The sequence below is a fragment of the Anguilla anguilla genome, chromosome 4 (assembly GCF_013347855.1).
Source record: "Anguilla anguilla isolate fAngAng1 chromosome 4, fAngAng1.pri, whole genome shotgun sequence".
NCBI lineage: Eukaryota > Metazoa > Chordata > Actinopteri > Anguilliformes > Anguillidae > Anguilla > Anguilla anguilla.
Genome location: NC_049204.1, coordinates 64,320,682 through 64,333,852, shown reverse-complemented (window position 1 = coordinate 64,333,852; position 13,171 = coordinate 64,320,682). Strand labels below are relative to the sequence as shown.

The 13,171-nt window shown below is 46.0% G+C and overlaps 1 protein-coding gene across 5 annotated transcripts in view; it reads left to right on the top strand.

Moving 5' to 3' along the window:
- Positions 1–11,567, top strand: part of trappc8 (trafficking protein particle complex 8) — a 32,625-nt gene extending 21,058 nt beyond the window's left edge. For all 5 annotated transcript variants that reach the window (XM_035414423.1, XM_035414426.1, XM_035414425.1 and 2 more), the window contains 9 exons: positions 119–269; positions 1,198–1,294; positions 2,364–2,432; positions 2,531–2,589; positions 3,392–3,592; positions 4,231–4,332; positions 7,503–7,645; positions 9,331–9,420; positions 10,387–11,567. In XM_035414423.1, the coding sequence (XP_035270314.1) occupies positions 119–269; positions 1,198–1,294; positions 2,364–2,432; positions 2,531–2,589; positions 3,392–3,592; positions 4,231–4,332; positions 7,503–7,645; positions 9,331–9,420; positions 10,387–10,621 (1,147 nt within the window). In that variant the 3' untranslated portion in view covers positions 10,622–11,567. The remainder of the gene's footprint in view (positions 1–118; positions 270–1,197; positions 1,295–2,363; positions 2,433–2,530; positions 2,590–3,391; positions 3,593–4,230; positions 4,333–7,502; positions 7,646–9,330; positions 9,421–10,386) is intronic.
- Positions 11,568–13,171: the final 1,604 nt, after the last annotated feature.

Genomic DNA, 13,171 nt, shown 5'->3' with positions numbered 1-13,171 from the left:
CTCCCATCATAATTTCCTGATTACAGGTTTAAATAAAAGGGGACATTAAAGTCAATCTCTCTCTCTCCCTCTCCCTCCTTCTTTGTCTCTTTCTCTGGCCCCCCCCCCCCCCCCCCAGTCACCGGGTGCTGTGCCACACTGCGGTGATCTGTGCCAGCCGCTCCCTGAGCGTGAGGGCCACGGCCCGGAGGAGCAACACCTTCCAGGAGCAGGAGGACGGGCACGGGGGCAGCATGCTGGTCTTCGTGGACGTGGAGAACGTCAACACTGTGAGCCCCGGCGCCGTCCGCTACCCCCCCAAACCCCCCTCACCCCACCCTGCTAACCCTCCCGCCTCCCGACCACCCACTAACCCCGCTACCCACAGTCCACCACCCACTACCCACTGCCCCCCCCCCCCCACACTTTTTCAGAGGGCTTTCAGTGGGCTTGGTGATTAAAATTCAGGCGGCCGTTTCAGTATGCAGATGCTTTTCTCCTTCAGAGGAATGTGTCTGGGACCTTGATGTCATCATCCAGTCTAGACGTTTAAGAAATTGGGGTGTTTGCGTAACTGATGGCTTTTGGAAAGGCTCCTCAGTCTTGCTGGCTTTGAATCGATCAAACATTTTTGGCTTAATACATGTGCAAAGTGTTCTGAAAGCTTAAATGGAGGTATGCAGATATTTATGGCAAAAAATGTTGTTTTTTTTTAAGATCTGTTATCAGCAATTTTCAACTTCCAGAAACACGACACTGTAAATGAACATCCTCAGTCTTCATTAAGGAGAATAATGGTCAGGGTGACACGTTCATCACACCTGTAAATTGGTGTTTGTGTGTATGACTGAGGGGCAAAAATGGGATTGTGTGTGTGTGTGTGTGTGTGTGTGTGTGTGAGTAGGTAGATATGCTGTGACAGGCTGTCTCTGTCTCTCTCTCTCTCTCAGAACGAAACGGGGGTGAGGGACTGTGAGTGTGTGTGTGTGTGTGTGTGTGTGTGTGTGTGTGTGTGTGTGTGTGTGTAATAGTGTAGATATGCAGTGACAGTCTCTCTCTCTCTCTCTCTCTCAGAGCGAGGCGGGGGTGAGGGAGTGTGTGTGTGTGTGTGTGTGTGTGTGTGTGTGTTTGTGTAATAGTCTCTCTCTCTCTCTCAGAGTGAGGCGGGGGTGAGGGAGTGTGTGTGTAATAGTCTCTCTCTCTCTCTCTCTCTCTCAGAGTGAGGCGGGGGTGAGGGAGTTCCATGTTGTGCAAGTCTCCAGCAGCAGTAAGCAGTGGAGGCTGCAGAAGTGCATAAACCCGTCCAAAGACAAAGGTTTGCTCTCCTCCTCCTCCTCCTCCTCCTCCTCCTCCTCCTTTTCTTCCTCCTCCTCCTCTTTCTCTTCCTCCTCCTCCACTCCCTTCTCTTCATTCCTCTTTCGGGATGTGTTGAGCTAAAAGAAATTTGAATGTGTTGACATTTTAACATTTTAACATTCATTGGAATGGTTGACTTGAGGCCACTCTTAAGAGTCAATCGAAAAAGCAGCTAAGATAGCGAATTCTTTGCTTTCTGTCCTCCTTTTTAAAGACTCCCATCATTGTCTTCTTATTTTATTTTTTGATTCCATCAATGACTTGACGGCTGGTTTGTTGGCTCTGCATTCGACCGGTAACATTTTGTGGGGGGGGGGGGGGGAGATTAGGTCTGCCCAATTAATTTAATTTTTATTTAACCTTTATTTACCCAATTACGCGACTCGAGCCCAACGCACAGCCACAGGCTGTGTTTGATTGCACCGCCGTGTGAGCTGAATAAGAAGAGTTTTATTTATTTATTAAATTTTTTACACGATTAGAAGAGAGAGCGTGCGTTGAATCCAATCCCCGGTCTCTGTGGGGACGGCTCGGCCCCCACGCCGTGGATATCAGACCCTCTCTGCCCAATCAGAGACGCGGGGCCGGAGCTAATGAAGTTATGGCGTGTTTCCGACGGGCCCGATCGCGGTGATTAGTCCCGTTCGCCGGGCCGTTTCTTGGCCCCGTGGCGCTGGTGCAGCTGTGTGTCTCAGGGTGGGGACTGGCTGTGGAGCTTTAATGAACTGACCGTCAGCGAAAGTGTAGTAATCAACTCCTTTTACCTAAAGTTTACAGCGCAAGCTGCTCATCCGCTCGTTTTTAAACGCAGATGTTACACTCGGGTGAGTTTGGTTAGGGCGCTGTCTAATTTATGTGTGTGGGGGGGAGGTGGCGTTTTCACGTAAATTGTATTCTGAACAAAAAGTTTCGCACGTTGTTCTTCTGGACGCCACTGTTTGTAAGCGCCACCGGTTTCCCTGGTAACGGGATTAATTGTGATGTCACGCACCACCGGTTTCCCTTGACTGAATTCCTTGTCCTCGCAGATTCAAAACTCACGAGTCGGCAGAGGGGCAAGCTTTGCTTCAGAGCTACCAAATGCAGGACTGTTGAAGGTGGGTGATCTGGCTGCGAATATCAACGTGAGAATTGCGCCTTGTAAAGTTTGGAAATTGCGTTGAACACAAAGCTCCCTCCCTTTCCTGTCTCGCAGCTACCTCAAATGCACAAGAGAAGTACACCTTTGCCGACGTAAACCTGGGAAACGAACAGGTGAGACGTGCACTCCATTCCAGCTGAAGTATCCTGCGCATGTAAAATTACTGGTGGTAAATTGTTATTCATTTTTTTATACCTTGAAAGGTTGCCCTTTCTTCTATGGCTTCTAGGAAATGGGCCTTATTCACGAAACTTTTCTTAAATTATTCTTACTTTTGTTCTTTAAAATTTTCCTATGAAAAAACAAGATGAGATTCATGACACATAGGCAAGGCAAGGCAGCTTTATTTGTATAGCACATTTCATACACTGGGGCAATTAAAAGTGCTTTATGGAGTAAAACATGTTGCAGACGTTTGTTTCTGTGCATATCCCAGATGTATGAGGGGACGAATTCTGGCAGTTTGTAAATTTTATACGCAAGCCTGTTCATGTGATTAGCAAAAAGGAAACAGCTATGAACAAATACAGACAAAGAAAAAAATGAATGCCGAAAATGTTCTTGGAAAAATTCTTAAACGCAGTGATTGTGATTGTGTACATGCTTCGTGATTGTGGCCTGTTTGTTCTTGAATATGTTCAGTCGGTCATTTCTGTTTATTTTATTTTAATGTTAATTTGATAGGGACGGATACATTTAAACATAGATTATTGTCAAAAAAATATCCAATGCAGTGTATCGCAGCGTTTATAGCATATGCTAATTCCCGATGCTTGTCCCTAAGCACGGGGACAGGCTAGCTGTAATTAGCAGTGTTGTCTTCGTTAGCGGCCGGTTGCTACGCGTGCGTCAGTGTAGGCTTTCCATCCATCCCGGCCTTGAGCGGGTTTTCCCCCTTTTTTCCCGCCAAAACAGATCATCAGCGCCACCACGCCCTGCGCCGACTTCTTCTTCCGCCGGTGCCTGTCCGCGGAGGCGAAGAAGAAGGGCGCGGGCGGGGCGCACGGCGGTTTGGGGCACTCCAGGGGCGCGGGCGCGGACACGAGCGCGGAGGACCTGGCCGGCGTGGTCCGAAAGTGCAGCGAGGTGGACCTCAACGTCATCGTGCTCTGGAAGGTACCGTGGCGTCCGATTGGCCGGCCCCTGTGCGCTCACCCCCCCAGGCTCGGCATTTATTCATTCATTCATTCATTCATTCACTCATTCATTCGTTCGTTCATTCATTCATTCATTCGTTCATTCGTTCATTCGTTCATTCGTTCATTCATTCATTCATTCATTCATTCATTCACTCGTTCGTTCGTTCGTTCATTCATTCATTCATTCATTCGTTCATTCATTCGTTCATTCGTTCATTCAGAGAGAAGCCAGTGCGGGAGGCTGGAGGGCATATTGTGTGGATTCAAAATGACTGGTGGTTTTTTTAATCCTTTTTTTTTTTCATTATTATTTCTTGCTGTGGTTTATTGCATTTTTTTTTTTTTTTTTTTAAACCAAGCCATTCGGGTGATTTAAAAATAAACATTCAGCTCTTGATTATCAAGGTCAGGTGATTCCTACGGTGACCCCCAAACACCCCTCCTCCCCCCCAATCTCACCCAAATGTGGACCATTGTAATGATTGCATTTCCTTCCTGATGGTTTAGGTAGCTACACCTCACCTGATGCATTGCCAGTTTTTTCCCCATGTGCTGTGTTTCGCTAGCTGTTTCCGCTAGCTGTTTCTGTTAGCGTTGTGTGCTCTGTCCTCTCAGGCGTACGTGGTGGAAGACAACAAGCAGCTCATCTTGGAGGGCCAGCTCCACGTGGCCCTCCAGACCATCGGGAAGGAAGTGTGCTCCTTGACTCCCAAAGAGGTACGCTATCGTTTCATCGCACTTTCGTCTTTTTCATTTTCTTATTCTCCGAGGAAAGAGATTCACTCTCGGTATAATTTATCGTACGTTTTTAAAATTACATTTCAGATGCCCACGTGTGTGTGTGGAAAAATAAAATCTCTTTCGTTGCCCTGTGTTCCTGTTGCAAATTGCTGTGAGGTTTTCAGAAGCCTGTTCAGCGTTCTGGAGACGACACTTCTTTACTGTGTGATGTATTGATTTAGATTAAATTTCGATTTTACGAAGTCACGAGTTTCCTTGGCTTGGAGTGCTGTACCGTAATCAGCGCCCCCGAACGCGTGGGAAAGGGGACACCCCCCCGGAGAAACGTTCTCGTCTGAAATCCGAAACGAAGCGCTCGTTCAGGAGCGTTTTCGCGACGAAGATCGGCCGGGGGTTCGGCTGCCTGCTCGCAGTGGCGATCGCAGAGCTGGAGATATAACGAGGAGCCGTCTGAACCTCCGTTATCTCCCGCAACGTGCAGACACAAAAGCAGCCGGCATTCAGTGCGTCATTTATCAGGTCGTTACTGAGAAAGGGGGGGGGGGGCTTGGTGGAGTCGAGCTAAGTGGCTGTTGTAACCACGCAGTCTAGAACTTCCTTTGGGACTCTGGCTTGTTAAGATTGTTGCAGCACGTTGTAATGACGTGTGGCAGAATGCCTCTTGACATTAGGCCCCATGTCCTCTTGACGGTCGTACACCTCCGTCTCAAATGGCTAAGCACTAAACTTCGTAGTGAGATTTTTTTATTTTGTTTTTTCCCCCCAGAAGTGTTGCAGAAAGGTCAATTTTTGCCACAAATGTTTGTGGAAGGATTAGATGTGGTTTGACTGAATTATTACACTAGTGGTCAGTGAGATGTGGACTGTCCTACGGGGGGGGGGGGGGGGGGGGGGGGGGGGGGGGGGGGAGCGAAGAAGGTTACAGACCGAGATTGGATCACCGTACGGAGTGTCATGGGGGGGAGGTTCCCCCCACACCGTTCAGGAGGGTTGACATACGGTTTTGTGGGGACCTTGTCACACTATTTCCCCAGAGGCATCGCTTTTAAGAACAGTTACCCCTGAGCTGTGTAGCGCAGATGGGCTCAGTCAGTTCGGCTAGCGAGAGGAGAGATTGCCGTGGACTCTGCTAAATTGCAGCCGGGCTCCTTCGTGTTTGCACACCGCCCTGTAATTACAGAACTGCTCGGTTTGCTTTGAGTTCGCACATTGCGGCGTCTGCGTTGTAGCGTTAGCGATCTGAAACGGGGCAAAACTGAAAACAGACCAGTCTTCTAGGGAAGCGTGCGTTCCGTTTGCCTTGGTCTTTTTTTGTTGTTTTTTTTTCCAGCTGCCCCCTCTTCTACAAAAGAAAAACTGAAGAACCAAACTCCGGTTTGTCTGAACGATGTCGGAGAAGAATAGTAACGTATATCGTATAGTTTATGGTGCGAGCGAGTCGTGCTTCAGCTTTGCTTGCACCTTCAACCCCTACAGTATGAACTGATATGACAATAACTCTGGAACCGACAGGTGAAATTACAGCTGTGCGCTTGCCGTGCAGTAAACGTTCCCCCCCCCCAACCCTCGTAAATTGGAAGCTACAACTTATGTGAGGCTCCCCCTACGGGGCTGGAGGACTCATGATTAATGCCACGTATAAATAGAAAGACCTGTGTAGCCGTCGGTGAAGAATGTCACTGCTGTGTGTGTACGCATTTTAAGAGGTTTTCTCTGATGTTATGGTGAACCAAGGTGGGTAGCGGTGGGGTGTTGAGGGAGGGAGGAGGGAATTTTTTGAAATTCTCCTACTTCAGAATACAAATCGGAAGGATTGGCACAAATCCTGCTAGGATTTTAAATTTTATACAAAACTCAACTGTCAGGGTGATGCGTTTTAATTTCGAGGTCTCATAAACCACAGGCTTCATGTCACTCTTGGGGATGGCAGTGCTGTGTTTGTTTGGGTGTTGATTGGTAGAGAGGTGGACCGTGTGACTTCAGTGTCTTCGTGGCGTGATTAGCAGTTTAAAAATAACTGTAAAAATGATCCGTCTTCACTGCATTTTTTAACCACCCCCACCCCCCTGCACGCGTGCACAGACAAGCGTGCACACACACACACACACACACACACACACACACACACCAGTCTCTCTTTGACCATTTGGTTTGCCTTTTTTTTTCAAACTGTTGCATAGCAACTGTGTCCAGTCAGGAATGATTCATGTGCGAGGCAGTTGAACTTCCTCTTGGCTTTTCAAAGCTGCACGAGCAGCTTTTACGAGTGTCACATATAATCAACCGTTCTTTTGTGGATATAGCCTATATAGTCATTTTACTCTCTGTGAAAGTAACGTCGTGGAGAATTTCTCTCTAGGTCTGGCATAATCATCACTACTTACAAACGTATTTATTCATGGCATGTTATACTAAGCATTGCTTCGCTGCATTGTGTTCTGAAGTGCTCCCTCTCGACCAGTGTGTAGAAAATGTGGTTAATGTCAGGGTTCCGTTTTCAAAGGAGAAGACCTTGGTGATCAAGTGAGACTGGTTTACAACACCGGAGTGTGATAAAAATGTTTTATTTTTTTTATTTTTGAAGTCTGTTGTAAGAGTCCTTTTGTTGGAGAAGTAATTCCTTTGAGAAGAGTCATTGAAGGCTGTTGTGGAGACGGTGTAAATGTTGTGGATACCGTGTAAACATAGTGGAGACTGTAAATGTTGTGGAGACGGTGTAAACATAGTGGAGACTGTAAATGTTGTGGAGACGGTGTAAACATAGTGGAGACTGTAAATGTTGTGGAGATGGTGTAAACATAGTGGAGACTGTAAATGTTGTGGAGATGGTGTAAACATAGTGGAGACTGTGCAGATGTTGTGGAGATGGTGTAAACATAGTGGAGATGGTGTAAACGTTGTGGAGACGGTGTAAACATAGTGGAGACGGTGTAAACATAGTGGAGACTGTGCAGATGTTGTGGAGATGGTGTAAACATTGTGGAGACGGTGTAAATGTTGTGGAGACGGTGTAAACATTGTGGAGATGGTGTAAATGTTGTGGAGATGGTGTAAATGTTGTGGAGACGGTGTAAATGTTGTGGAGATGGTGTAAACATTGTGGAGACAGTGCAAACGTTGTAAGACACTCTTTCTTGACTTTGCAGGAAGCTCAAGAAATGGTTCTGCTGAAATTCAGACCCGAACACCCTCCTCCTCTGGCCAGGCCGTCGATGGAGCAGCTTTCCTATCTAATCAAGACCAACCTGCACTACCCCGAATCCTACAGTCACCCCTTTCCACAGAGGAGGTACGTTTACCCACATCCCCAATCTACTTGTACAGGATCTTTTGCCCAGACCTCAGTACTGCAAAAAGACCTTTGCACACCCTCTGCCTCTACAGCCTTTCCTGATTTATTTGACCTAGCCCAGTTTCTCATCTCTATAGAAGAGGCACGTCTAACAACCCCCTTACATTTACACAACCTTTAGACTCACATTCTATAATCTCCCCATTTCCAGGATAATTTGCATAATTATTTGTAATTATTTATTTCTGAATGCCCCAGCCCACAACAGAACAGAACAGAACAGAACAGAACAGAACAGAACAGAACAGAACAGAACAGAACAGAACAGAACAGAACAGAACAGAACAGAACAGAACAGAACAGAACAGAACAGAACAGAACAGAACAGAACAGAACAGAACAGAACAGAACAGAACAGAACAGAACCGAACCACGGGCTCTGGATTCAGTCCTGTGAATGACTCATTTCTCTGGCCCCCCCGCACCACACCCCTCCCCTCTTCTGCGGAAAAAACCCAATATTTTACGGGCAATATTTCATTAAAAAATATGGGAAGCTTGTGACTTTACGGTCCGTTTTCGGCACGGGCCCTGTGCCGTTGGGTAGCGCGGCGGGCGACGGGAGCGCCGACCCGTCCGGAAGGTGAAGAACGCCGGCGGTGAATAACGGCGTGCGTCATGGCCGCTCCGCCTGGCCGGAGCCTGATAAATCCCCACGGAGCCCGTTTGGTGTAGGAGAGCATGTGAAGCAATGCCTAAGAAAATGTATTTTAACTTCGCCCACCCCCCCCCCCACCTCCCCTCCTTGGGCAGCCCCCCCCCAAATACAAAAAGATGAGAATGCGACTTGAACGGATTCGTTGCACCTGTCTTCCAAGCCGACGATCAAAACGACGTCGAAAACGTCCGTTAGGAACAGGTGCCCTGTCAGCCGCGGGCTGATTAATATTCCTTGGCTGCGGCGTTCGCGCCCTCAGTTTAGCCGCTAATTAGGAGGCGCGTCGCTGAATCATAGATGACTGACGCCTGCTGCCTTCTGCGTACGTCGGTCTGTCAATCGCCAGTTCGTTTTTAAAATCAAATTCGTTTTATTTTATTTATTTATTTATTTTTTTTACATTGTATCGTTCGGTATACGTGTTCACCCAATGTAAATTTGACTGCACAGACGTGAGCCTGGTGTTTCTTGCGTAACGTTTTTTTTTGTTTTGTTTTGTTAATTTCGGCAACTGCAGAATCAATGGTGCCGTGTAAGAAAAACCAGCGCGTTTAATTATGCAAGATCCTCTTGCTTGAATGCGCAGAGGATCTTGAGTTGACTGGGTGGTCATGGGAGCACGGGCACGCAGGCATTACAAACTGAAAGGAAGTAAATTGGGGTTTCATTTTTTAAAAAAAATCAACATAACTATCATACAGTTGTAACGCTATATTTACGCTGGTAGGGGTGGGGGTTGGGGGTTGTGCTGTGGGTGAGGCGGTCGGGGTTTTGGTGGGGGGGTTGGGGGTGGGGTGTGGAACCCTGAACATGTGAACCCCATCCCATGTTCTTGTTTTTACCGTTCACCTTTCGGAAGGGGAGAGACCCATCTCAGTGTCATCTCTCTTTCTCTCTCTCTCTCTCTTTTCTTTATTCCCCTGATCTCATTTGTTTCCCTTCTTTTTCTTTCCCCCCTGGGCAGTCTGTGCATGGTGCCCGTCACCCTCAGGCTCTCCAACTGCTCCCTGGCGCAGGTTGATGTCATCATAGACTTGAGACACAAAGCCACCAGGTGAGGAGCTCGGTTGCTGGGGCGACGGGCCGTCGAAGCTCTGTGTGAAGTCCGTTGTGTGCCAACGTGTTGGATCGTGGTGGAAGCACCGATGTTGAAGCACTTCAATGTGACATTTTCATGAGCTACGTTACATTTCATGTTTAATTGCTGCAGTGTGTTGATAAAGGAATTTAAGGTTCAGTGTTTGCATATCTTTACCAGGTCCATCAGTGGTTTATATTTATTTGATAATTAAAGTAAAAACATTTTTAAAGCCTTTTTTTTTTTTTTTACCGTAGCCCTTCACTTGCAGATTTTTGCTTGAAATGGCCGTCGTGCACTTTTCTCATTTGCGCTACATCACATTGCAGGCATTTAGCAGGCAGTCTTGTTCAGGAGCGACTTGCACAACCTGTGCTTTTTTTAAAAATACAGCATCCCTTTAATACAGCCAGGTATTTAACTGAAGCGATGCAGGTTAAGTACCTCACTCAGGAGCGCATGGCAAACTTCAGGCCCCAAGCCCGGTTCTCCCACCCCTGCACTGCACTGCACTGCCTGCCATTTGCCTGACTGGTTGAATGAAGTATTTTAATGTCGCTTTTTATAGGTGTGAATACGGTCAGCAAAGGCCTATTACAACTGTTGCTTTTTTTTCAGTTGGGAATCCCTAATGAGGATCTGGTTGTCTAGCAACTGCTGTGAATGTGAAGCTTTTAAACTGGTGCTTATTCGAACCCGGTTCAGTTTCCCTTCTTTAAGGATTTTCCTCGATAAAATGTATCGGTCTGTGAAATTAAGATTAAAATTAAGGTTTTCATTTAAAGTTTGGCTCGTAACAAAAAAAATGGACCAGAGGGGAAAAAAAAAAAAAAAAAAAAAAAGCTAAATAAATTTTTTTTTGTACAGAGAAAAGTCACCTCCATTACAGTCATAGCGTGACACGGTCCTGAAGCTCTCTCTCTCTCTGTCTCGCCCCCGCAGCCCCGAGTCTCTGGAGGTCCACGGCTCGTTCACCTGGCTGGGGCAGACGCAGTACAAGCTGCGGCTGCGTGCGCAGGAGATCCAGCGGCTGCAGCTGAAGGCCTGCTTCATCCACGCGGGCGTGTACAACCTGGGCACGCCCCGCGTCTTCGCCAAGCTCTCCGACCAGGGCTCCATGTGCGAGACCAGCCAGCAGAACTCTATGCCGGCTCTCATCATCATCAACAGCGTCTGAACTAACTTTAGAGAAAGAAAGAAAGAGAAAAAAATCGACTACAATAACTGAATTACCCAATTACTGGAATCGTCAATTTTTTTGTTTCGTTTTTTTTTTTTTTTTGTACTTCTTAAGAAAAAAATAAGAAAAAAGAGAGAGTGGGGGGGGTGGGGTGGGGGGGAAAAAGAAAACCTGCATCAAACATGCTTGTGAACATTGCTACCGCAAGATCTTAAATAAACCCTAGCTGCAGTTTTATGTCTCCACAGAGAAGAGAAAAAAAGCATTATGGACTTTTAAGTGTGAAATTATTTTTTCTTTTTTTTTTTTTTTCTTTGCATATTTATCTTTCATCCCAATTTGTAACTTCTTTTTAATACTTGGGAAGTGGAGGGGGGAGTGGGCTGAGAAGGTGCAGCTTTACCCCTGAGTGTGGGTCACAGGTCTTCCACAGAACTTTTTTTTTTGTGGTGGTGGAATCGTTTTCCGATTTAAGTGTCTGAAAGCTAACGAAAGATCTTTAGCTGGCCTCCGCGAAAGCAAGCTCGAGACGTGTCGTCTGTGGGGTAAACTGGAAAATCGTAAAAAATGTTCCTTCGAAAATGGTGCCTCTTTGTTTTCGCTGACTTTGGTTTCTTCGGTCGCTGCCCTACTTTTACCCATCAGGATACCTGTAACTGGACCTGTGTGATGCCTGACTTTTTTTTCTTTTCTTTTTTAAAAAAAAAAAGATGGTTCCAACCCGTAGGTGAAAATATCTCATTGCGTCAGCACGTAAGGCTGTGTGAACCCCACCCGCACTAGCACTATTTTAATTTCCTACACACGAATCATTCCCCTTACTGTAACTCTACTGTTTGATTAAGCTGTTATTTAAGTGTATCTACATGACTGCTTTTCAGAAAATGTATTATATTTATAACAAATTTACTGTAAATAGAATAAAACATAACCAATAATTGGAGTGAAATTATTATTATCATTTTTATTATTATTATTATTATTATTTTTTAAGTTGTTAGTTGTTCTGTGAAAAAACGGTACCACCCTGAGCATCGCTATGGCGATGCCAGTCATGGGATGTTCATCTTGGGAAGCTCAGTTCTGTGCTTCAGTACAGATCTCTCCCTGGGGCCAATACTGTCTCACTGGTTGAAAGAAGTCTTTTAATGTACCTTTTTATAGGTGTGAATACAGTCAGCAATGGCCTCTTAGAACTGTTGCTTTTTTCAGTTGGGAATCCCTAATGAGGATCTGGTTGTCTAGCAACTGCTGTGAATGTAGTCATCAAAATTCCATTTTAAACCGGTGCTTATTCGAACCCAGTTCAGTTTCCCTTTTTAAGGGGTTTCCTCGATAAATGTATCAGTCCAATATATGTTTGATTTATTTTTGTTTAAAGTTTGGGTCTTAACAAAAAAATGGGCCAAAAAAAAAAACTGCGAAAGAATCTTTTACAGAGAAAAATCACCTCCATTAGAGTAACTTTAGTGGCAATGAGAACGTCCTCCATCTACACTGATCAATGGCCAGAGAGGCGTACTGATGGAACCAACTTGTGGGGTACTGGACTTGCTTTGCCTCTTGAATAAAAAAATAATAAAGGAAACATAAATCTTAATCCGAGCCAAAAGGAAGCCAAATTTTGACCTAGACCTATTTCATGGAATTTTACGGCTGTTGTCTGGTGAGAGAGAGGAGAACAGACAGAGGCTTGGACGTAGAACTGGGCTTATGCCGACCAGGGACTAATGCAGGCTCTAGTGTTTATCCGCAGTAAAGTTTATTATGAGACTGGTGTGACAATTCATTGGCGTCTGATGTGGAAGGAGGGCAAAAACCAATAGAATACAGTGACCTGTGGTTCCTGAGGTTCTAGGTGATTAATTGTCATTTGACAGGTAATGGTCCTAGTGGTTGACTGTGGTCATGTGACAGCTGATGATCCTATTGGCTGACTAGTCATGTGGTGGCTGATGTTCCCAGTCATTGAGTGTCGTCATGTGGTAGCTCATGATCCCAGTGGTTGATTGTTGGAATGTGGTGGCTGATGATCCCAGTGGTTGACTGTAGTCATGTGACAGCTGACGATCGTATTGGTCGACTGTAGGAATGCGGTGGCTAACGTTCCAAGTGGATACATGGCACAGACTGTGGCTTTAACCCGGGAAGGCCAATGGAAATGGGTTCTTAAACTGAATGCAAGTGTTGCGATTGTCTGTAAGTATGACCGCTGTACTTGCTGAGGCAAATCGTTCCAAGATTTTAATTCTTGGCGCCTGTAAGTTCTGCCACCCTGTCCTGTAGGGGGCGCTGTTTAATTATGTGCTCTGTGAGCTCTCATTGAGCTCAGTGAGAATGTGAGCCCAAAGATAACGGGCAAATATGGGTAATATTTGCTCTTTGTGTGTGTGTGTGTGTGGGTGTGCGTGTGCGGGTGGGTGTGTGTGAAACCAGCAGGAGAGGACCGGTTTGGATTAGGAATTAAATTGAAGAATTGGAAAAAATCTATTGCCTTCTTCTGAAACCATCTTTAAAACTGAACGTGACAGAACTACCACTCAGGAA